Source organism: Talpa occidentalis, unplaced genomic scaffold (genome assembly GCF_014898055.3).
Source record: "Talpa occidentalis isolate TD23 unplaced genomic scaffold, MPIMG_talOcc4v2.1 talOcc4.14, whole genome shotgun sequence".
In the NCBI taxonomy this organism is placed as follows: Eukaryota; Metazoa; Chordata; class Mammalia; order Eulipotyphla; family Talpidae; genus Talpa; species Talpa occidentalis.
The window spans coordinates 71,050,653-71,075,962 of record NW_023601433.1 but is presented as its reverse complement, the minus strand read 5'-3'; the positions used below and the strand labels follow the sequence as shown (position 1 = coordinate 71,075,962).

General features: G+C 48.1%; 1 protein-coding gene across 1 annotated transcript in view; it reads right to left on the bottom strand.

The window, feature by feature from the left end:
• The window catches only part of CUNH1orf198 (chromosome unknown C1orf198 homolog), a 30,166-nt gene extending 9,900 nt beyond the window's left edge, over positions 1 to 20,266 (bottom strand). Inside the window, exons 1-2 of the mRNA XM_037510759.2 lie at positions 19,908 to 20,266; positions 6,770 to 6,820 (exon numbers count right to left, since the gene is read on the bottom strand). Of these exons, the coding sequence (XP_037366656.1) occupies positions 6,770 to 6,820; positions 19,908 to 20,249 (393 nt within the window). The 5' untranslated portion in view covers positions 20,250 to 20,266. The remainder of the gene's footprint in view (positions 1 to 6,769; positions 6,821 to 19,907) is intronic.
• Between the last annotated feature and the right edge of the window lie 5,044 nt (positions 20,267 to 25,310).

Genomic DNA, 25,310 nt, shown 5'->3' with positions numbered 1-25,310 from the left:
CTGGAACAGATCTGTGGTCAGGAGGACAATCCTGCCTTGTGCAACAGCCAGGCTGCAGGGGCAGTCCCTGGCTACATCCCAGGGGCTGTTCTGAAAAGCTAAGGTGCTTCTGTTGACTTAATCTTCAGACCAGCAAAGAGGACTGCACCCCCTCCACCTGGGCTCAGAGCAGGTACCGGGTCCAGGAGGGTGTAAAGTAGACAGATGTGATTTTCTTGTTTCTGGGAAAAATATCTGGTTTTGCAGGTGTGCGGAAAGAGCTTTTTGGGAAAAGAAATAATATCAGCCTTGTCCCGCCACACTGAGCAACACTTATGGGGCCCAGCTGAAGGACACTGCCTGCAAAAGGCCGCAGATGGTCAAGAGACTCCAGCGCATCCACATTGGGTACCGACAGGAAGTCAGGGCAGGGGTTCAACTCAGTAGTCTGTGAGAAGGGAGTAAGCAGAAGCTTTCTTCCCTTGAGGTAGCAATGCTGACAGCCCCACCTACAATGCCCAGGTGCTTGCTGAAGCCCAAGGTAGAGGCACCAGGAGGATTTAGTCCAGCAAAGCCAGGACTGGGCATGGGTCATCCCATGTGGGGAACTAGGTCTCAGCTGGCCACGTCCGTTCTAAAAACAGAAAGACCACAACTGAGCCCAGGATCTATTTTTATTCCCCACTCACTGGAGAGGAATGTGTAATATTTCAGCAAAGGGAGAGTGCATGCAGCCAAAACTAACTGTTTGGCTTGGCAGCCTCTGGCAGATCTAAATTGTTGAGACAAAGGCTGCAGAAACATTGTCAGAAGATATAATTGTTTACTGGAACAAATCCTAATTCACAAACCGTTTGACATCTATTCTCCCACCTCTCTCTCCAAAGAAGAGGAGGAAGATGGGAAAAATAGTGAGAACTTTTAGAATCATAAAACTGGTACAAGTGACCACCTAATGGGGTGGTCAGCACAACTCGGCCACTGGAGACTGAGGGAATAAGAGCTGCCTGGCTGGCGGACCACTTGCCCCTAATCCCCAGATGTGGACAGGGGCTTTTATTTTTATCAGGGCACACAGGGACCTAAAGAGCTGGGCAAACAAATGGATTAATGCTGCTCCAGTTCCGCTGCCCCTTGCTTGGGCTCCATGGCAACACCAGCCCATCAGAAAACCCAACAGAGACCTAAGGGGGTAAAAGGGAGTGCAAAGGGCCTCATTGTTATGAGGTTAAGAGAAAATAAAAGTCTCTCCTTCCAGGGTTTGTCATCCCAAGGGATGTTGGGTTCACATCCCCTGTTTTATGCCTGGATTTCCCTGTCTATAAATTGGGGTTGTCGTGATGATGGAAAGGAAAAATAAAACAAAGACACTCACAGTTTGGGGCACTGTTGCCGTGATCTGGAGAATCCCAAGGAACTATTGGCAACAGGTCTGAAGGGCAGGCTGGACAGTCCCTGGCAGCTGAGGGTGGGCAGTCAGACAGAGGCTGGGTAGGAAAGAACAGGGTCCCTGGGAGAGCAGAGAACAGTGCCTGGGGCACTGGGTTGAGAGAGCCACACCCTGCTCTCCCCACTTTAGAAAGGTGAATGAGAAAAGGCAAGGGTGGGCAGACCTGGTCATTGCACAGAAATGGGAGGGGGGGTCTCGGTGAGGAAGGCAAGGTAAGGGAGGGCAGATGAGAAGGGCAGATGGGCAATATGGGGTGACTGGGCAGCCCCGTCACAGTGTTCCTCGGAAAGTTCTGCTGGCAGTGAGGAGGAACAGCAGAGCAGACCCAACTCGGGGCTAAGGGAACCACTGGACGAATGCCCTTCTGTCCTGCTGTGAGCAGGAGACTCCTGCTGCCAAGGACAGACCCAAGTTCCAATCTCCTCATTCACCTGTCAGCGACGCTCTCCCTGGGTCCCTGGGAGCTGACCTGTCAGGAACAGCGACACAAGTACCCAGCACCCATAAGCAGGAGGCTTATGCTCCTGAGGGCCTGCTTCTCTTGCGGAGGAAGGGCTGGAGCTCCCCCTATTCTGGGAAAGCTGTCTGACCCTCAGAGATCTTTGATACCAAAGGAATGAAGGAAACCATCCCACACCCATCTACTTACAATCCCCAAATAAGCAGCTGGACATCAGAAGGACTGGGGTTGAGAAAAAGGAAAAAGCCAGACATTCTGGGGGAGGAGGGCGGGGGGGGGGGTGTCCCCAGAGCCCCAGCCAGGGCCTGACCTGCCTCCCCAGGCATCTCCTCTACATTCCCCAGCCCAGACCGACTGGGGAATGCAAAGAATCCTTTCCATACTCTGCCCCCCTCTCTGCAGCATTCCAAGTGCTGGTTTTTTCCTCTTGAAACTTCAGGAGCATGAGAGAGGAATCCACCACGGGGCCCCATGGGCACCCTCTCCCCCAGAACGGCTGCCAAGCTGACAGATGAGTGGAAAAGATGATGGCCACAACCATGCCCTTGCCTGGGCTGCTCCCCCTCTGAGCCTCTTTCCTGTGATGGAAGAGGTCAGAGCCGCAGAGGCACAGGGCCCACGCCAGCCTGGTCAGGAAGAAAGTAACTCAGTAAGGGAGGAACAGGCTGGAAGACAGAGAGGATTCAAAGAAGCCAGGTGCTCGGCTGTAGCCCGAGACCACCTTGCACTAGCTGGGCTGTCATGGGCTCTGCAATCAGAGCTGTGTTTCACTGAGGCAGGGTCCCAGCTCAGAGACAGCTCATGCTCTGCAGCTGGAGCTGCCAGCGGCTGGCCCAAGTAAAGAAGCCCATACAGAGATCCAGTAATTGGGCGAGAAGCCCCAAGTCCCTGAGATTCTTAGCTCAGCCCCATAGCCAAGGCCTGGGGTCAGGCTCACCCTTGTCTCAGTTGACCCGGGATATAAGCAGAGCCAGGACATGAAACCAAGGGAATCCTCTCCTTGTGAAACACCCTGACACGAGCCCCTCTGTCCCGCTGTGGGCAGGATTCCTGCCAGCCACAGACCTGAGCTCAATCTCTCGTGTCCATTCAACCTGCCTGTGGGGAGTTGGGGAGCAGACAGGGTGTGGGCATTTCCCAGCCAGTTGGTTTCAGGGAGCTGAAAAGTCAAAAGTGACAAACAGCTGGGCACATATTTGTCATTCACGAAACATCTGCTGAGCTGTCCTCTGGAAAATGCAGGCACACACACCTACCAACACGTGCGTAGATATGTGTTAAGTAAGTGGGGAAGATGGCTGAAAGGATGCCTGTGAGGACAAAGCTTTTCTCCTGCATGAGTTTTGCCAACAAACGGAACTAGCCACTCACTGTTATATGAGTGGAGAAGTGTTTACTCATCGCTGAGCATCTAGCCCAATGTTCTGACATAGAACGCATATGCGATAAATGTTCACTGAACTTCTGAAAAATCAAAGGATGATGTCATAGAGACAGAAAGCAGAATGGCAGTTGCCAGGGGCTGGGGGAGTAGGTGGTAAGTGTTAAAGGGGACAGAGTTTCCGTTCTGCATGATGAAAGAGTTCTGTGGACAGATGGCAGTGATGGTTGCACAATGGTGACTGAACTGCACACTTAAAGTGGGCAAAGAGGTCAATTTTTTGTGTATTTTACCACAATTAAATATTAAAGTAAAATAATCAATGGGTGGCGGAAAACAATCGAATAAGATGACCCAGTGCCACAGCTGCCAGGGTATGAAATTTCAGATTAAAAATGGCTACAAATTCTTCCACTCTCTGTAATAAAGTGTGCCAAAGCCAAGAGGTAGAGCACTCTGGCTTAAGGCTAGAGAGGGCCAATTGGCAGAATGTTCTAGAACGCAACATTGACCACCGAATAAAGGAATAAACTCCTTCATTGGTTCTTTGGAGTGCTCTCTATTTTGCCTCCTCAAGGTCTAACACGAAACTAATTCTCACTCCACGAGACCAAAATAAAATGTGAGGAAGACACAGAGCAAGCCAACCAGGTGGCAAAACCAACAGGTTCTCTCGTTGAAAGAGAACATGACATGGGACTGAGAATTCCGAGCCACCAAGACTGTGTTTTTTACTGAAAGGATACAAGTTAAAATGAGAGACACATATAAACTTGACTTTATTGAATCTTCTCTATTTACCAGATTCCTCGGCACCAGGCTGGTGTCTGTGGACCATTAGCACCACAAGTATGACCCCCACACACTGTATTAGCTCTCTCTGCTCTCAAGGCCTTTTCCAGTGCCCCGCTCCCCACGTGGGTCCTGGTAGTTGAGCCCTGTCCCTTGGCTAACCCGAACACTATCTCATCCTTGTCGCAGAATGTCACCTGCAGCAAGTTAATAATAGATGAAATGTCCCATCCCACACATAGCTGAGTCAGAAACAATAAGGTAAATTCTTAAGAGAGCAGATATCACAGGGCACACAATGGCCTGAGGGTGTAGGATATTTTAACAATTTTCACTTCTCTGCCTTCATTAATGTTATATCCTCAAACACAGGGTCCCCATCCCAGAAGATCTGTGCTGTTTTCTGGGCCACCCCACCCGAGGCTGTTCCTCCCCAACCTTCAGAGAACCCACTTGTCTGCTGCCACTGGCTGTCACGCATGGGATGAGTGCTTTCCTAAGTTACCCAGTGGGGGACCATAGAGGAGGAATATTGAGAGCTGCTGCCCAATGCCATTATAATGCTATGCTTTCCACCCACCTGCATCCTTCACAATGTCATGCAACAGAGGATTTCCTATTGGCTTTAGGAGCTACAGTGATTCCAGGCTTGATATCCTTGATAGCCTCCCTCCCCCACCTCCACCCCAACCAAACCTCCAACCAGTGACCAAGTCCTGAGGGAGACTGCAGTATCTAGTCATACCATTTTCGCTCACTCTGCACAGACCGAGGTGATTAATCTGCAGTGAACATAAAAAATAACACACACAGGATGCAATGTTTGCATCTTTATTTTTAGAATGTTGAGGACCCAATGTAATAGCATCCCGAAGGCAGAAGAAACCTGGGCTTGCTGAGTGAACAGGTTTGTCTGTGTCAACGTCAGGTATTCTCAGAAATCAACTCTTACCTATAAGTAAGAATCACCTCCATTTGCATCTGCTTCCACATCCTAAGGCCTGACCGCTTCACTTGGGACGATCAGAATCCTTTACTAGATGCTGTCCATGTGCAAGAAGGCCAGCTGACCTATCCAGCTGAACCTCTGTCAAGTATTTCATTTTTTCGCCTAAAGATTTATTTATTTATTTTTGCATAGAAGAACTGGGGTGTAGGCCAGAGATGCAGGGGGTGAGAGGAGGCAGAGTGGGGAGCAGAACAGGTGGATTTACTGAAATACACTAAGGGAAGAAGCGGAAAAGACAGGAGAGGTCTGCTGCGCCACATGTGGGTTCATTTTAAGACACAGGTTCCCCCAGAGGGACTTGTAGGACCTCCTGCTTACCCCCTCATGGCTTCACCCCTCTCTTGCAGGCTCCTAAATACCCATTTCTGCTGCAATGACAATTGAGGGGACAAGTGAAAAGCCAAGAAACAAGCTCTTTCAAGCATCAGTGTTTGAAAGCCTGGACTGACCTCAAGTCCAAGCCCTATTCCAGGCCCACAGTAGCTTCATTAATCCCACTATGAAAATATCCCTCCCCCACACAGCACTAAATGTTCTAGAATTCAGAGAATCCCAGTTTTTTTTTCCCTTGGGTTACAGATACCTCCTCTTGGGTTACAGATACCTCCTCTTTGCTGCTTATTAATGTACTTCTACTGTGGCAGCGAGGGAGGTGAGGGGAATGAATTAAAATCATTTAAGCCTGATGCTCTTAAGCAGGGAAATGAATTAACAATGGCTAAGCTTGATGTTTATAAGCAACTCTGGTCACAATAATAACATGAATGAATGAATGACCAGGAGAGCAGAACTAATGATCCAAGTTGGGTTGTATTTGCTAATACATGCACTCGTGTATCAAATGGCTATTTCAGCCTCATATGGTTTCCCTTTCACTCTCAGAATGCTCATGGCTTAGAGGTGACCCCTTCAGGTAATTTGGATAGGTCAGCGATCTGGTCTCTGCCAATATCGCTCTTGTCTCCACACTACCCAACTTCCTGTCTCTGTTAATCTTGTTTTCATTTCAATGGAAGCAGCTGTTGCCTCCGCTGCCAAAAAAAAAAAAAAGCTTCCTTCAAAGCTTTGCCTTCTGGAGCAACCCCATGCTGAGGGTCAGTGGGTGGAAGTAGGAGAAAGGGGCCCCTGCTTTCTCAGGTGATGAGAAGGCCCATCAAAGGACAACCGAGGGCCTCCCTGGTGGCACAAGGGGTTAAGATGCAACCTATGAAACTGTCTGCAGCCTCTCTAACATGAGTTCGATACCCAGCCGGCCAGGGAGCAGTCGCCCACATGGTGCAGCAGACCTCTCCTGTCTTGCCCGCTGCTCCCCTCAGCAGTGTATTTCGGTCAGTCTGCCTGTTCTGTTCCCCGCTCTGTCTCTGGTGAATCCCCTCACCCCCCACACTTCTGGCCTAAACCCCAGCTCTTGTATGCATAAATAAACAAATCTTTTTTAAAAAAAGGACATCCGAGAGCCCGGGTGAAAGAACCACTACTACTTTAAATCCCACCAGGGACCCACATGTGTGTTCCCTACTCATCATAATTATCTCTTCTCGTCCTCTGCTTTCCTTTGGGTGGTGGACACATCACCTGCAGCCTGGCGGAGGGGTTAATGCTTTCTGAATTTTTGAAATGCTGAAACATACACACACATATGTAACACAAAGCAGCTCTCTTTAAAGGTCAGACAAATCTAAATTTAATTCAACTTACCCTTGTTTCCCAGGAGAAAGGGGCAGAGTGCTCATCTTGCCAAGTTATGTCCTGAAATAAAAATTCAAGAATAAATCTGAAATTCAAGCCCAAACATACCCCATCTACCCAACGCCATCTACCCAACACCATGGGGGGAACCAAAACTTAGGAACCACCTCCACTCCTAGCTCTCTAGCCTGATGTTTTGATGCTCTGCAGAGAACGTGCTGGCATCTCCAGTCCAGCTTCATCCTCACCTCTCCAGCAGAGGCTGCCAGGCACACCCCTTACCGTGCAGGACTCCACGAGAGGTACTTGACCCCAGGCTCAAGGCTTAGCCCTATCAGAGATTAGCCCTGTGGCCATGTGGCCTTTTCTAAGCCTCAGCTTCCTCATCTGTAAAAGGAGAATTATATTTCCCTTGCAGGATTAAGTCACATAATAAATGAGCAGAACCATCTGCCAATCAACACCAAGGCATCTGAGGCCCTCTCTCTCCCCAAGTGCCTGACAGAGAGCAGGAAAGTACTGATCAGCAAAATCAATGAAGAAAATGCCAATGTACTTTGAGTACCAAATTATAAGAATGCTGAGATCCTTCTCTACCCTCACCAAGCAGAACATGCTTGGAGGGAGCCCTTCAGCAGTGCCATGGAGAACTAGACCTTGCTCAGTGGCTTAAACAAATGATGGGGAAATCACCTTTCCATGGCTACCCCCTCCAAACCCCAGCGGTAGCCAAAGACTCATCTGAGCCCAGCTTCTACTGGGGATGGTATTTTATGAACCAAAAATCAGAGCACACTGAGTGATACAGCTGAAAATGGGGTAAAAGCATTTTAAATTGAGACTGCTCGTCCATAAAGTACCCCAGGTGGGCTATGTCTATTTCCTGTCCCCTGAGTCTGGTTAGCTGGCCCCCCCTCCTCTACAAATGGGCCTATTTCCTTAAGAGTCAGAGCCACCCCAGCTTAGTCTCTGAGTTATAACCCCATGCTGTCAGGCTTTGAAGATGAAAAGGATTTTGCCTTACAGTTAAACCCAAGTTACTTCTCAATTTACAAACCCTGTCCCTCCAAATATGGAAATGGGCTGCTGTGAGGAATGGAGTTAAAAGGCTTTGGTGACTAGACATCCCCAGGCTGTAGGCCCAGACTTTAGCTGTAAGGGGGTTCAGCATGTGTTTCCCTGGGCGAGGAGGGAGAGTGAAACTGATCTAAATCACCTGAAACTCCTTAAAAATTCTATGATGTCAGGTTCCTCTAACTTCCTCTCATACGTAATAAAACAAGAAGGCCTCTGTTTTCAGATGAGAAAATTAAAGGGATATAAATACCACTTATTTTAGATTTGGGCCTGTAGGGAAAAGTAAAGGGAAATCAACAGGAAAATACGCTCCTACGATCCAGTGGCTGCCTGGCTTGGGGTGCGTGGGGGGGTGTCTGCTCCAGATGCTGAGCTTCAGGGCAGGTCAACCTCTCTCCACGGGCCCAAAAGGTTAACACTGACCAACACGCCACAGACTGCAACCAATATCACACAGGTTGGAATTCATTACATCCTACAGCTATTCTAATAATAATTTTGGCATTTAAATGTTAAGAGGATTTTGGTAATGTGCTTCTGAAATTAGTTGGTTACAAGAGACTCATCTATCGTTGTTATGATTTCTCTATAAAAGCCATGACTAGTCCAGGCCTCCCTGGTGATGCAAGGGGTTAAGTCTCAGCACTATCAAGCTATCGCCAGCCACTGTGGCGTGAGTTCGATCCCCAGCCAGGGGGTTAACCCACATGGCGCAGCAGACCTCTCCTGTCTAGACTACTGCTCCTCTTAGCAGTGTATTTTAGTAGATCCTCCTGTTCTGCTCCCCACTCTGTCTCTGGTGAATCCTCTTTCCCCCCACACCTCTGGCCAACACCCCTGCTCTTGTATGCATTAATTAATAAGTAAAATAAATCTTTTTTGTTTTTTTTTTTAATAGAGGCATGTTTTATTATTTATTTATTTGTTTGTTTGTTTGTTTGTTTGTTTTGTTTATACATGCACTGGGTACAGTCAGAAGCGCGAGAGGGTGAGAGAATTCACCAGAGCCAGAGCAGGGAGCAGAGCAGGCAGAAGGACCGAAGTACACTGCTGAGGGGAGCAGCGGGCTGCAGGAGAGGTCTGCGCGCCATGTGGGACCCTCCTCCAGTGGCCGGGGAGCAGCCGGGGATCGAACCGGCGCTGCAGAGGCCGACGGGCAGCTTCGCAACCCAGCGCTCAACCGCTGCGCCACCGGGGAGGCCCTAAGTAAAATAAATCTTTAAAAAAAAAGTCATGACGAGTCCAAAATTGTTCAAAAATGTAAAACTCTGGACTTAACATTCACTTCAAATGTGGTAGAAGTTTATAAATACAATAATAAATACACCTTTATACTTAGTGAATTCTATTAGAAACTACTGAGCAAATTCTTTTGCAATTTTCTTTCCAATTTCAGAGCCAGTGAATTTTATAGTGTTTCAAGTATGTGGGGCAGACAGCACCTGTGGACAGCACTGTCTGCAGGGAATGTTCCTTAGGTTCCCCACAGCCCAGCCAGGAGCAGAGGCCCAGAACATGACCATCTGAGGTCACCTCTGAGCTCCCATGCACAAAGCCAGGCCACAAGCAGGGAGCAAAGAAGAACCGGCAGCTTTCCTGTAACATTCAAAGAATTGCTTCTGGGACCCCAGCAGCCCTTTGAAGGTCTTGACTACCCTCTGAAGGCCAAGCTGGGGGCCTTTTGCCTACCCATCTTCCTACAGATGCCCTCTTTACAGCACCCCATCATGGGGAACCAGTGGGAATGCCCCCCTTTTTTCCTGAGTCCTTCTCAGTCTTGGATTCACACCAGAGCTGCCCAGACACCAGAGTCCCTATCAAGTGCCCTACCCTGTGGTCCCCAGACCCGACTCTAAATCAGAACTTCCTAGATGCTGTTTTAAACGGTAGATTCTGTGGTTCCCACCTAACATAGTTTTTAAAAACCAACAACTCACTGGGTAATTCTAAAGCAGCCACCCCACAAGTGGCCTGCCTAGTTCAATCTTTTCCAGGACACCTGACTCCTTCTCACATCAGGACTACTTGGCCACACGGCGCTGTGCACTAGGGCTCAGGAGTCCACACCACCTGCAGTAGGTGTGCAGTACTAGTAGGTGGCAGCCAGTGTCTCCAAATACATCCCCACCCCCAACACCAGTTCAGGCTGTTCTGGCACTGCCCAAGGTTTCTTTCCTTTCATATATTGAAGTGCCACTGTTTTACATCCTTGCTAGTGTTTTGAAACTATAGGATTCCCTCCCTCAGGTGCAGACCTCCACCATGGCCCACTGTACTCCCTGCCCCCTCTGCTTCTCAGGTTCCCCTCCACCCCCACTTTCTGGATGCCTCAGATCTATGGTCAGCTTTCGAGGATTGCTTTTAATGTCTATATTTGACCCTTTGTTTGATTTCTCTGTGTTCCACATTTAAGTGACACCATTCAGTATTTCTCTCTCCTTCTGGATTAATTTGCTTAGTATAATACCTTCCAGCTCCATCCATGTTGCTGCAAATGGCTTGAGTTTTGATTGCTAAGTAGTATTCCATTGTGTCTATATGCCACATCTTTTTTTTTTAAGATTTATTTATTTATTTAAGTATAGAAGAACTGGGGTGTAGGCCAGAGATGGGGGAGGTGAGAGGATTCACCAGAGACAGAGTAGGGAGCTGAACAGGCAGAGAAACTGAAATACACTGCTAAGGTGAGACAGGAAAAGTCTGCTGCTGTAGCTCCTGGGTGGGGATCAAACTCAAACCACAGCGGTGATAGCGCTGAGACTTAACCCCTCGGCCACCAGGGAGGCCCTATATCATATCTTCTTGATCCACACATCTGTTTTGGGCATTGAGATTGTTTCTGTATCTTGGGTCCCAGGTTTTCTGGGCCAACTCTACTTTGGAGCAGAGAACAGCATGGCTCTGTACGTCAGACAACTAAGCAAGGCAAATTAACAGTGTTTTAATATGCTGCAAGCCTCCAGTTTAATTACCAATAGAGGCTTTCTTTTATTTCTAGTATTCTTCTTGACTTTCAAAGTTTGCATACAAAAATACAACTGCATTTCTAATAATGCTGTTACATAATTACAGTAATTATGTGGCCACAAGAGTAAACACTCTTATCCTGTAGCTGTGGTTTGTTCCATGTCACCTCCTACCTGGAATGCTAAGGTTCTAAAAGACAGACTCCCCACCATTAAACTCCCTTGAAATATATTTGTTTTTTCTTGAGTGATCCAGCGACAGAGTCAGCATCCCAGAAAACTGTAAGGAGCTTACTGGAACCATAAATGGCCATTGTACTCCTGAGGTCCACAAATGCAGGGAGTTTCTGGTTGACAGATGGCAATATCTTGACTTTAAAGTGAGAAATTTAAACCAGGAAATAACTGAAGCTGGAGAATGCATGCTCAGAGAGCAGAGCCTCAGGAGAGAAAGAGACGCCCTGTCACTGACAGTCACCCCTCCGGGGATGTCAGGTGGCCTGGGCGTCCTGGCACAGCCAGCAAGGGGCACATTCTTCCTGGTGGGGGGTTAGAGTCAGCGTGTACCTCAAACACACAAGAGCATATTAAAAACAGGAGCGAGGTAAGTATGCGCTTTGGCACTTAGCCTACGGTGCTGAAAAGGCATATTCACACATAACCCTGCACCCCGGAGATTATGGCAGCTCTAGACCAAATTACTAAAACTTGGAGTAATCAAAATGTGCTTCAGTAGGTGAACGAATAAACGAACTTTGATAGCTCCAGACAACGGAATACTGGTCAGTACTGAAAAGAAATGAGCTGGCAAGCCATGAACAGTCAACCAGGAGTCTTAAAGCACACTACCAAGTGAAAGGAGCACATGCGAAAAGATGACATATTCCACCTCAATGACATTCTTGAAAAAGTCAAACTATGGAGACAATACAAAGATCAGTGGCTGCCAGGGTAGGCAGAAAGAAAGGGGTAAACAGGGCCTCCCTCATGGTGCAAGGGGTTAAGCACCACACTATGAAGCAATCTGCAGCCTCTGCAGCACAAGTTCGATCCCTGGCCGGCCAGGGAGCAACCCACGTGGTGCAGCAGACCTCTCCTGTCTCGTCCGCTGCTCCCCTCAACAGTGTATTTCAGTCAACCTGCTTGTCCTGTTCCCCACTCTGTCTTTGGTGGATCCTCTCACGACCCCCCCACAGCTCTGGCCTGTACCCCAGCTCTTGTTTGCATAAATAAATAAATCTTTTTTAAAAAAGGGGGTGAACAAAGGATTTGAGGGGCTGTGAAACTATTCTGTATGATACTATAATGGTGGATAAAATGTATGATACATTTGTTCAGACCCATAGAATGTAGAGCACCAAGAGTGAACCCCAATGTAAACGATGGCCTCTGAGTAGTGATGTGTCAACGTCGACTCACCAACTGTGACAAGGGTCCCATTCTCGGGACACGTTGATAGTGGAGGAGGCTGTGCTTGTGTGGGGGTGTGGGGGCAGAGAGTTTATGGGAACTCTACTGTCTGCTCAATTTTACTAGGAACCTAAAACTTCTCTAAAAATAATCTGCTTAAAAAGTGTGTGGGGGGGGGCAAGAAAGAAGAATGATAAAAATGCTTTTTTTTAACCAACTACTTACTCTGAGGGAATCTTATTTATATATTTATAGAATTGATGCTGTTCCCTTTCACATGTAATATATTTAACTCTGCTGAGGTAAGAGGATTTCCATAACTGGAAGTACAAAACTGCAGTTCCAACAACAGAAAAACAGAACTTCACTACTGGGCAGGTTCCACCATGAATACAAATTCGCAACGCCAGGCCTCCATGGATCCCAGAAACAAAAACTCTGCAAACTCTGCAATGCACGAAAACGGGAGCAGGCAGGTAGGTGGAGGCGCGCACTCCAAGGAAAGGAAAATGAGGAGGAAGCTGAAATGGACAGTTCTGGCCTTCATTGGGTTTTTTGAGAAATGACTTTTTTTTTGGCTGGTACTAAGGGAATCTCTTGCTAAGCATGTAAATGTGTCTTCTGTCAATTAAAAGGTCACACCACACCTATCCACATCCTTCCCTCTCTGCATGAGAGGGATTGCTGTCCCACAGTAATCGGAGGGCCTGCAGGGCTGCCTCAGCTCCCAGGGCTCACCTGTTCAACTCCTGTCCTCCCTGGGAGCCCAGCTATGTGTGGCATCAGGCCAGTCTGGGCAGAGAAGCAGGAGCCTGAAAGGATAAGCCTGTGGAACTGGATTTTAACTCATGGCTGTGTTCTCAACTCCTGCCCCACCCAGGCGCAGAGACAAAGACAGCTAAATTCACCTGTCACCTTCTCTAAAAAATGCATGGATCTAAAAATGCCAGACAAAAGGTGCCAATCACCATTATACGTTTCACCTTCCTTAAAAATCAAGTTCATAATACTGAGAAATGAACCCTCAAATTTCCTTTTTGCTTTATTATTGAAGGTGGAAAAAAGAAAAGGCTGAGTGAGGGAAGGGGCGGGTTACCAAAGGACTCAATCAGAAAAGAGTAAGTGAACTGTCCAGGCACCTGGTGCCCAGATGGCCAGTCCACAGCTGAACTAGCACGGAAGCTGACTCACAAGTCACTAAGTTATGACTCTGTGCTCAGCACACACCCATTTCCCAGGGCCAGACAGCTTTCGTTCTGGGATGAAGCCAGATATACAGGTTAAGTGAGCAGGGGGCAGCGCACAAATGCCAGAGCTGTCAAAGTTCCTTCTTGCTCCTGCTCCTCCTTCAGATTACAGTGCCATCTCCCCAGCTTTAGCAGACCCTGAAAGAACCCCAGAACTCAAAGGGGGGGCTAGGGATGAGGAGAAGAGAGGAGGGCAGGGGGGCATGCAGGAGGTCTCTCCACTTTACCTTTTCTTTTTTTGGTTACTCCAACTGCTTTTAATTTTCTAAGTGCAAACCAGAAACCCCTTAATTTTGGAAGAATAATTCAAATCATTCTCCTTATTCAAGGATATATGAGCACTGAGCCTATAGCCCCATTTAAGAGGGATTTTCTTTTTTATTGAGGTAACGCTGGTGTGCAACACTGCAAATTTCAAGAATACAGCTTTACATCTTGACATCTGTCTATACCACATCACAGCCACCATCAAAGGTCTAACTAAACTCCCCGACCACCCCCTCAACCCTCCCTCTACCATTCCACTTCTACTCCCTCCCCTTTTCTTCTGGGAAACACTGTTCTGTTGTCATACTCTAAGGTTCTGTTTTGTTTTTATTTGTTTTGTTTCTTTATTTTCCACACGAATGAAATCACAGTCGTTGTCTTTTCCCCCCTAACCTATTGCACTAAGCTTAACCCCCTCAAGGTCTATCCGTGTTGTCACAAATAGTAAGATTTCAGGGGCCTCCCCGGTGGCGCAGCGGTTGAGCGCTGGGTTGCGAAGCTGCCCGCAGCCTCTGCAGCGCCGGTTGGATCCCCGGCTGCTCCCCAGCCACAGGAGGAGGGTCCCACATGGCTCCTGCCGCCCGCTGCTCCCCTCAGCAGTGTACTTCGGTCCTTCTGCCTGCTCTGCTCTCTGCTCTGGCTCTGGTGAATTCTCTCACCCTCCCACGCTTCTGCCTGTACCCAGTGCTTGTATAAATAAATAAATAAATAAATAAATAAATAAATAAATAAATAAATAAATAAATAAATATTTTTAAAAAAATAGTAAGATTTCATCTTTCTTTTTAGCTGGGTAGTATTCCATTCATTATTGCTGAGGAATACATCTCACACCTTTATCTATTCATCCAGCAATGGACACTTGGGTGTTTTCGTGTCTTAGCTACTGTAAATGATGCTGTAATAAACATGGGGGTACATATATCCTTTCAAAGTAGTGTTTTCATATTCTTCACACAAATACTCATAAGTGAAATCACCATCATTTGTTATTCCTGCCTTTTCTTTCCTTAGAGAGTTTGTGGAGTGGAGAGGTCCCTGGAGACCTGAGAATTGCTTATCATATGAGTCATTGTGACACATTTTATCATTTGACAATTATTCTCCAAAACACCCCTCTTCCAAAATGTCCCTGGTATTTTATACTGTCTAATTTTTAAAATAGAGATATTAGTATCTATAAAAGGAAAAGGAAGGGAGGGAGCAGAAAGGAGGGCAGAGCAGGGGAAGTGGAGAACTCAGGTATTACAGGTCCTGCATCAAGAAATCACACAGCCAAACAAATCAAATATAACAAAGATTGGATAACTGAGGAAAGTTCTAGAAGGATAGTACAACTGCTTTATACTGATGTTCCAGCATTGTTTAAAACGTGTAACAGTAACACACCGGTGTTATTTTACAATTTTATAATCATATATTATTTTTTTAAATCCTCTAGGTTAATCAGCCTGTACTCTAAGGAAGGAAAGGAGATGCAGGCCCTTCCAGGGTGCCCAAGGGCACCAAATGGATGGCAGCAGCTTAGCACGGATTACTGAACTAGGATATTCTGACTCCCCAGCATCCTGAGGCACCCATGGAAGATTTTGTGGAAAGGCACTTCTGCCAGTGGGGAGCAGGAGCAACGGGGAAGTAGGGCTGGAGAAGCCTCAGCCCTTCAGAGGACCACAGAAGGAAGGGTCACCCTCAGGTAGTGGTCAGGTGTCTCAGAGTCAGGAAGGCCAAGACCCAGGCCCCAAAAAGGAGGTGAAAGCCAAAGAAGGAAGACAACACCCAGGCAATTCTCCAGGTTCCTGTAGGATCGGGAGGGAGGTGGGTGTCTGAGGGACACATCCACCAGCGTGGTTCAATCGAAGCTGCAGAAAAGCTGTCCAGCTCCAGCATGCATTCTATAGCACACAAAACCCTAGCTGCATCTCCTGGGACTGATGTACGGAAACAGCATCCCTGCCACCTCTACCTGCTTTGTGGTGGGTGGAAGAGGCAAGTAGGTCCCTGAGCAGGAAATGCACCGGTTGCTGTATTCCCAGGGTCATCTGCTAATGGCCCACTTGAAGCTAAGAATGTGACACAGAGCTCGGAACCCTGTAACTCTCACCAATGTGCTCAGATCCCGCTAGATCTAGGAATTCAGGAGAGAAGGCAGGAGAGAAACACATTCCTAAAAATTCCAGAGGTTTTTTGTTTTTTTTTTTTTCTTTTCCCTCAATTTGATAACAGGAAGAAGCCGCAGCAGACTGGGGTGATCTGTAAACCCTTCTAAAATGAAAACTTTTCGGGCCTCCCAGTTGGCGCAGCGGTTGAGCGCTGGGTTGCGAAGCTGCCCGCAGCCTCTGCAGTGCTGGTTCGATCCCCGGCTGCTCCCCGGCCACCAGAGGAGGGTCCCACATGGCGCGCAGACCTCTCCTGCAGCCCGCTGCTCCCCTCAGCAGTGTACTTCGGTCCTTCTGCCTGCTCTGCTCCCCGCTCTGGCTCTGGTGAATTCTCTCACCCTCCCGCGCTTCTGACTGTACCCAGTGCTTGAATAAATAAATAAAATAAAAATAAATCTTAAAAAAAATAAAATAAAATGAAAACTTTTCATCTTCCAAAGGAAGCCATTCCCGAAAGTTCACTGCTGGGGGAAGAGCACAGTAATGGAGAATCACCGTGTTAAAAGCATCCATTTGCAAACCTGTCTTAATGGTTAGACCAAATACTTGACCCAAAGGGCATGCGTCAGTCTGTCTTCTCTAAGCCAGGCCTGTGAGCTTCAGAGATCTTGAAAGCTGCTCATTCCAAGGGCAGAGAACCACACATTAAGAGACCAGGGCTTGGCTGGAGGGCATGGCCAGGACAGGGATTCAATATAACCCTCTTTTGCTGAGAGTTAAGTGTTCCCAGAGTAGCAGCTCCAGCTTCTCTGTTCAGGAGGGGCTTGAAAGGAGGATGGAGTTAAGAAAGGGCCAGTGGCCTGGCACTGATGCTGTACTAAGATCTTAGGTTCACATGAGGAGATTCTTAAAGGAGCTGGTGAAGCTCGTGGGAGGGCTAAGCACCCCTAAATCTGGAATACTGCTGGAAAATATTTGTTCAGCTGATTCCTATGGAAGAACTAACAGGTCCTGCATGGTGTCATTGGTCAAAGACAATCAACCTCCCTCTATACCCAGGCAGTCATGCAGGTAAATGCCTCCTGGTTGCACCTGTCCAGGGTGGGACCATCACACAGGCTACTTGGATGTATGAATTCTGCCCTGACCACTCACAGCCACCAAGAGATGAAGAGTCAGCATTCTAGAATCAAGTTTCTTTGTTCCTGCAATGCGTAAGAATGACTAGATTGCTCACATTTGGAGGCTGTGTTGGTAACACCTGACTGAAAATGTCACCAGGTGGAATATAAAAATGCCACTGGTGATGAGCAAGAGGATATTCAAAGAATCAGGTCATCTCTTGTCCTAGGTGGCTGCAGCTGGCCTGGCAGGCCACATCTCCTCTGCACCACAGACAGAGCCAACTAAACCCTACGGCACCTCACCCGAGCGCACTAGGGCACCAGGGCAGGGCTACATCTCACGTGGATGACTCTATAGGACAAACTCCAGGCTGAGCACCGGCAGGGATTTCTTTATTTTGTGGTAGGGATTTTCACAAGTGAAAACGAGAGTCTAGCAATGTCAACACTCTCACCATCAGGAGCAGCAACTATTTTTGATGTCCAGAAGCTTTTTATATACTTTATCTCTACTGTCATCCTGTAATGTTATTCCATTGTAGAAGGCAAGAAAACTGAAGCTCAGAGAGTTAGTGATTTACCACCTAAAATGGCCTGAAGCCAGAGTTCAAACCCCAAACTACAAAGTTCTCGTTCTTTCTGTTAGGGTCTTAGCAAAGGCAGGTGGTCTTTCATCTACCATTGAGGCCCTTCAGCAAGACCTGGGGTGCACCTGGGTCACCCACCATCAAAGTTGATTGTGTGTGGATGCTGGGGTGGTGTGGGCCCTTGGCATCAGAAACGGAGCACTGGAGGGCCCTAGGGAGCATCTCCACTACTCCACTCTGAAATTGGCAATGGAGGCCTCTGGGACCACAGCAGAAGACAGATCAAGTGGAAAAGGACAGAGCGTCCTACTCAATCTGGTTCAGAGCCCTTTTGGACAAATCCAGGGCCACTTATTTGGGTTGCTCTGTCCAGTTACCTACCAAGGGGTCACCCCACATCCTGTCCTAATCCATCAGCCCTTGATGCCCAGGAGCTGGCCCTCTTCCATGTACGGTCTCTCCTAGGAATGAGACCACCAACTCCACTTTGGTATCAACCTCTTGTAAGGTCTAAGGGAAGGTATCTTAACCCCCCTGGTGCCACTATACCATACAGCCATTGCAGGCCAACATGTACCCCAGGCAGTGTTGCACCCCATCTCTCCTAACATCCGGTGTCTATCTGTCTCTCTGCCATCTGTGCTGAGGTTGGTCTGAGGCATTCGGGGCATGCTCTCGGCAAGTTTGCCAAGCTGAGTTCTATTCTGAAACAGGGCTGGTTGGCTCTAAGACGGGCATGCAGGTACTAAAATGAACAGTTAGTTTAGTTGGCTTCTATATTACACTGGGTTTACAAATTAGCAAATTCAGTCTGGCATCCAGTTAAGGAATTATCACACAGGATGAGCTCGGTCACATCCTTCCTTCTAAGTGATATCGGGCCCTTATATGGAATAGACTTTTGATAATGAGCAGACTCATGGATATTCTTAGCTGGACACCAAGCTAAGAAAAAAAATAACACTGTCCAACATTTGTAAGTGCCTATAGGTTTATTTCCTCTCCTATTTATTTATTCATGACTCTTCAATGAGGCACCACCTGCTTTTTTCATCACCCAAACCTGAGCACAAACACAGCAAATGACTTAACAGAGATGCATATTTTCACACTAAAAATGTTTCAGTTCTAGGAATACTTTTGAAAAACTTATGTTTTTCCTGGCAAAGCCCTCCAAGTTTAAAATCCAATGGAGACTTTTCATTTAAATTTCTCTTAAGTTCTGAGAATAAGGCAATGCTGGCAGCACATTTCTGTCCTCAGCTTCTCTCACAGGAAAATGCAATGCTATATTAATAAACGCCTCGGCACATTCAAGTCTGAATACCAGGTTTAAACCTCATCCTTCACTAGAATCCTCAGAACTTCCTCAGAAAAACTCTCCAAGCCCTGATCCTCCTCCCTGCAGCCTCAGCGCCTTAAGAGAGTGCAAGGTTTATTTTTATACTTCTTACTCCTTTTGACTTGGCCTCTCCCGGCAAAGTTGAGTTTAAAAAGCCACTCAGCCACCGGGAAAGACCAAGTTTCTGAGCAGCACAGAACACTCAGGTCTTTATGACTTAGTGCCGGTCATCCCTGACTTTTTTCTTGTATTCTCAGTGTTTCTTCCTTCACCCCTACTGCTCTTCTAAAAGTCTGGGCGCAGTGTCTAGGTCTGAGACCTAAACATTCCCTTATATGTAAGAAAGATTTACTGGAGCTCATATAAGCTTCTTTTCCCTCGGTTTTTGGGTGGAAAAAACAGGGTCACCAAGCTCACCCCCAAAACAAAGCTGCACTTGGTACTTACTGGGGGAAACAGCTTAGGGCTTTGGATTTAGCCTCCTAATTTTGAAGGCACTTCTTCTTTCTTGTTACCTAGCCTTGGCAACTTTACTTAACCCCATACAGCGCATCACCAGTATTAACATAATTGGCCCAGATCCTTTCCTGCAGGCATGGAGAGGGTACTATTATCCTCGTTTTACCCTGGGAAAAGTGAGGCTAAGGGACCCTCAGAGGCCATAAAGCTAAGCGGCAGAGCTGGATTAGCACCCAGGCGTGTCTGACTTAAAATTCCTGGCTGGCCCCACTCTGGTCTGCCTCCCTTAAGAGCAGCTGCCCTCAGCAAGGGACACGCTCAGTACCTGGTGCGCTCCGGAGGGGCAGTTCCAGTTGGAGAACCCTGAAGACCTTCCATCAGCTATTCTTAACAAAATTTCCTCAGGGATCCCCATCCTACCTTGTGGGATAACTCTCCCACTCGCATCCCTGCGCCTCATCCTTTCCAGCTCCCACCCCCGAGGCGGGCTGGGGTGGCCGCACACCAGCAGGTGCCCGCCCGGCCGGGGGCGCTTCGGAGCGCAGAGAAGGGGCACAGGGTCCCGCACCTACCTCGTCCCCGAAGCGCACCAGCTTCTGGCCCGTGGGCCCGCGCAGGCCCGGGAAGCGCGCTAGGTCGTCGGGGTCCCCGGGGTCCCCGGGGTCGCGGGGAGTTGGGGTTCTCGGCCCCACCAGGCACCGGTCAATGATCTCGTCCTGCTGCGCGGGCGGCAGCCGCGCCCACTCGGGCCCGTACTTCTCGCGGATCTTCTCCTTGTCCTGCATGATCTTCCTGGCCATGGGGCTCAGCGACGAGAAGTAGGTGAAGCGCTTCCGCTCCCTGTCGTCCAGGGGCCGGTTCCCGCTCATGACCGCCGAGCGCGAGGCCGCGATCGCCGCCGCCATGGACGCCATACCCGGCCAGCCGCTCCCCCCGCCGCTCCGCGCCGCCTCGCCCGAGCCCCGCCCCCGAGCCCCACCTTCCCAGCCCCCCCACCCCGAGCGCGGCGCCTTCCGCCTCTGGGAACCCCGCCTCCCGAGCGCCGCTCCCCGCGACTGCCCTGCCCTCCACGCGCCCCAACTCCGGGAACCCCGCCTCCCGAGCCTGCCCAACCACTGGGGACCTCGCTCTCCTCGCCCCCACCCCGAGGGACCCCGCCCTTCAGGCACCCCAACGCCTTTCGCACCCCCCCACTCTCGGGGGCGCGCCCCCGCCCCCGGGCACCCCGCCTCTCGATCCGCCCAACCCGGGGAGCCCCGCCCCGGGCGCCTCTCGGCTTGCTCCCCCTGCACCCCAGAGTCCACCCGATATGCCTGGGGGTTTCCAGCTGTGCCTCCACTTTGCGGGTCACTCCTTGGCCAGCTCGGGAGGGGCTTGGCGCGCGCCCCTGTCGGCACCCGGCGGTCTGGAGGGATTGCGGGTGTGCACCGCCATAGCGCCACGTGGTCACTTGTTTGACAAAGGAAACTTTTTTTCTCCCTCTAGTGGGCCAGGGAGAGCTCTGGCGTTCGGGCTCTGGCGCCCGCCACGTTCGTCCTTTTCCCCGATGGGCCATCCTCGCGTCCCTTGACCGGATCCCGAACAATGGGCCAGGGTCCTGCAGGAGGGGCTTGTGCAGCAGGGGTGGGCCCGGCAGAGTAGAGGCTGGAGGGATGGCCCGGGGGAGACCTGTGCTTGGTGTTGCCGGGCACTTGAAGTGGTTTTTCCCAAACTGACCACCTGGCATTGCTTTTTCTAATGCCGTAAGTGAAATGACAAGATTTGTTTGGGAATCTCAGAAAGTCACCAGAGTTCTCAGCAGCTGAATTTTGGCAAAGTTGCTGAAGAGGGAGGAGAGGTTTTCATAGGTAGATGATGGGGTACAGTGCCTGGGGCTCTTGGGTCTCTCTGAGAAAGAATTCAGTACAAGGCAAGTTTATTGAGGAAAGGGAAAAAGGAAGGGGAGATGTTTGCTTAGACACAGGTGGGCAGTCTTAAAAGACAAGAACTGCATTTTGCCAAAGCAAGGGTTGCTCATGTGTGGTGTCCTTTGAAATTATTGTGGACATTATTGCCTTGAGATTAGGTTGGGTTGGGCTTGTGTGACTGATAATCCTCTCTGCCCCCACCTCTGGCTGATAATCTTTTCTGACCCCTCCTCAGATTCCTGGGAATTTCCAAAGCTGCATTTAGTTTAAGATCTAATCATCTCTACCTCCACCTCTGGTGTTTGTGCCTGTGAGAGCTTCCATCCTAAATTTTTCTAATCTGAGTTTTCATCAGTAGAGACGCAAAATCCAACAGTGGGGGCCAGGGAGGTTGGTCATTTTAAATTGTGTCCCAGCTCATCATTTTGAAGGGTAAATTTTGTAATTCAAATTTACAAAAATTTAAATTACACAGAGCGGTCACCTGTGTTGCCACCTAGCTGATTTGCACAAGTCTGTAATGTGCAAATCACACAAGTATGTGAAGTAACAAAAAGAAAACTTCTCAGTGTTCACTCTTAAGACAAAAAGCTGCATTTCAGCTGTTACTTGAGGTCTTTCTCATTAGCACTTGGAATAACTCTGAACATAATGCTACTAAAGACTTGCAAAGTTCTGTTTTAAATGTGAGCTAGCCTTATCTTCTGGACCCTAGAAATTCTAAAAATATATTTCTGGAACTTTGTGAAGAGGTGATAAGCCTTACAATAAAAGGTCTTGATGACAGTTATCAATAATATCTATGGAAGCACTGAGCGAGATCAGCAGGTAGCGGGCTGGGCTGCACAAGGTGGATGGCTTTTTATGAGGACACCAGGGTGAGGAGACTGTTCTCTGTTTCAGTTGAGCCTGTACAGGCTCAGTACAATAACTGATTCCCATTTTCTCCCCCTCTAATCCTTGTCTAATCCTTCACATAAGAAGGGCTCTGGGCTTTTAGGAACCTGATCACATGTGTTTTTCAAAGCCGTTGCAAAAATAAATGCTGCTTTCGAAAAAGCACATCCTAAGTGTTTTGGACCAAATGTAATTTGTTGCCAGAAAAATTATAAAATAAACACGATATGAAACAATTCAGGGATAGCAGCCAAAGTATGTGAAGTAACAAAAAGAAAACTTCTAGATTATAAGAACAAACTTGGGAGTTAAATAGCCATTTAACTGATTTGACTGAAATTGTGTGTGTGTGTGTGTGTGTCACTCCAGGGAAGAAATAGATTGACTCTAGTGCTAACCATCACCTTGAGCAAGAACTCAGATGTAGATAGCCTTCCTTGTCCTCATTTGTGGGTGTGACATAGCCAGTGGAGTCTGTTCACAAAATGAAGAGGCTAGTGTATGACCCCTGACCCTTTGAAAAGCTTTTAAATCTCACAGTAGTCCCTAGCACATTCCCTGAGGGCCTCCCCTGATGGCGCAGGCGGTTGAGCACAGCGCTGTGAAGCTGTCCGCAGCCTCTGCAGCGCCGGTTCAATCCAGGCCAGCATGCGAGGATCCCACATGGCGCGGCAGACCTCTCCTGTCTCACCCGATGCTCCCCTCGGCAGTGTATTTCAGTCAGCTATTCACAGCCACTGCAGCATGTGTTCGATCCCCGACCGGGGAGCTACCCACATGGTGCAGCAAACCTCTAATGTCTCACCCCCTGCTCCCCTCAGCTGCGTATTTCAGGCAATCTCCCTGTTTTGCTCCCCACTCTGTCTCTGGTGGGTCTTCTCACCTCCCGCACCTCTGGCCTGCACCTCAATTCTTGTATGCATAAATAAATAAATCAATAGTTAAATAAATAAATAATTAAATAAAAGTGACCCCAACTGAGTGCGCTCTTCTTCCTTCAGAGGTCAGCTGCTGGATGCTTCTTTCTTTGGAGGGCTGGAAAAGTTTTGCTTTTTCAGAGGGCAGGAACAGAGTATGACTCTTTCTCTGGAGGCCCTGCCTTGTATCCTCTTTCAGGGCCCACCACCCTACTTGCCTAATTGGATCATTTCAGTTAATCCAATCAACATTTTCCCATTCTAAGATCCAGGCACACAGCTCAGGCAAGGAGGGTGTGTATTTTCATTAGATTTGTTAGTTAGGAGCAATCAGAATTCCATGCAGGATCAGCTCTTCAGGAACTAAAGGAGAAATTAGTTCCTGGAATGCTTTTCTTGGAAATTAGAGACACAGTGTTAAAAACAAAATTCATCCGAATGAATTTAGAGATCTAATTGGCTTTATTAAAAGATTCTTCAATGGGGCTAACTGTGGCTGCCTTGGATGACGTCTCTCTAGGTCAGCCCCATTTAAAAAAAAAATGTATTGAGAGAGGCAAGTAGAAGGGCTGGTTTTGGGGGGAGGCTCGTACAAATAGGAAGGTTTTCATAGTCAGAAAGCAGGTGGGCCAAGGTTATTATCAAAAGAAAAAAAAGATTACTTCAGGCAAAGCTACCTTCCCTCAAAGGGAAAGAGGGTCTAATGGTGCTGATTACGTCACCAGTGTAAACAGGAAACCCAGGTCCACTGGTTTAGAATTCCACTTTTGGGACAGGCTGAACTTGCACTTAGGTGAAATATTAAGTCTCGGTGGGTCTTGGCATAATTGAGTCCATCTTGGGCCTGTTTCTTCTTTTCAAAAACAGAGCAAGGGCCTCCCTGGTGGCGCTAGGGGTTAAGCACAGCACTGTGAAGCTATCCACAGCCTCTGCAGCACGAGTTTGATCCCCGGCCAGGGAGCTACCCACATGGTGCAGCAGACCTCTCCTGTCTTGCCCGCTGCTCCCCTCAGCAGTGTATTTTAGTGGATCCACCTGTTCTGTTCCCCACTCTGTCTTTTGTGAATTCTCTCACTCCCTGTACCTCTACTCTGTACCCCAATTCTTATATGCATAAATAAATAAATATTTAAAAAACAAAATAAAAGCAAAACAAGTACTTCACCTAAGGATTAATCTGTCTTTTGGTGTCTTACACTGTGGAGTTTTCCTTTGCATGTGCCAGTTCTGTTATTTTTCTCAGAAGTGTTCTCGAGTCCCCACCAGAGTGTAAATTCCACAATACGGAGAGCCTTGTCTCTCTAGTGCTGGAAACAAGAATGCCTGATTCAGAGGAAGAACTCAATGATTATTTGTCTAGTCGAATGAAAGAATGAATATTACATACTTTGCATGATTATCTCCTCTTTACAGATAAGAGAACTAAAGCTTCAAAGGAAAAACTCATCTAAGATGATCCTGTTGGGGGGGCGGGGAAGGATGTCCTGAGGTAATTCCATGCAGGCTTTGTGGACCCTACCCCGACTCCAGACCAAAGCCATCAAGACATTGGGAAAGACAAATCCTGTCACTACCAAAGGGAAGGTTGCTGGGACCTGAGGGTGGAGTTAAGCAGCCACGTTTGGTATAAAAACCAAATATGTGGGCCTTGGGGTCTCTCTCTCACTCGCGCGCCTCCTGCTTCATGGCTCGTGGTTCGCAGCCAGCTCTCAGAGTGCCATTTGGGATTCCAGATCAGCGGATCAGGTAGGACGCATTTTAAGACTTTATCTCCTACTTTTCTCCCTGAGTTGTACATTTCCTCATTTGTCCTAACCTTGTGAATAAACCTTTTATTAACCTTTCGTGTGTGCCTGCAGTAGAGCATTGATAAGTCCTTTTAAGCGCAGGTGAGGACCCACAGTCAGGCAACCTGTTTTGTATCGGGGCTGCCCTGTAACAATTCCTCAGCACCCCTCATAGCTTGCAATGGAGTTTTGACAGTTTGCCTTTTGTTAAATCTCTAACATTATATTCATGTGTTTAAAGTTAATTACTGGATTATAATAATAAATTGGGTTTGTGAATTGATTGAAGCTTCCAAATTACTTTTTGGTGAAACAGAGCACTCATTTTTCTCAGTATAGTAATTTATTTTTTATTTGTGTGTGTGTGTGTGTGTAGAAGAACTGGGGTGTAGGCCAGAGGTGTGGGGGTGAGAGGATTCACCAGAGACAGAGTGGGGAGCAGAACAGGTGGATTTGCTGAAACACGC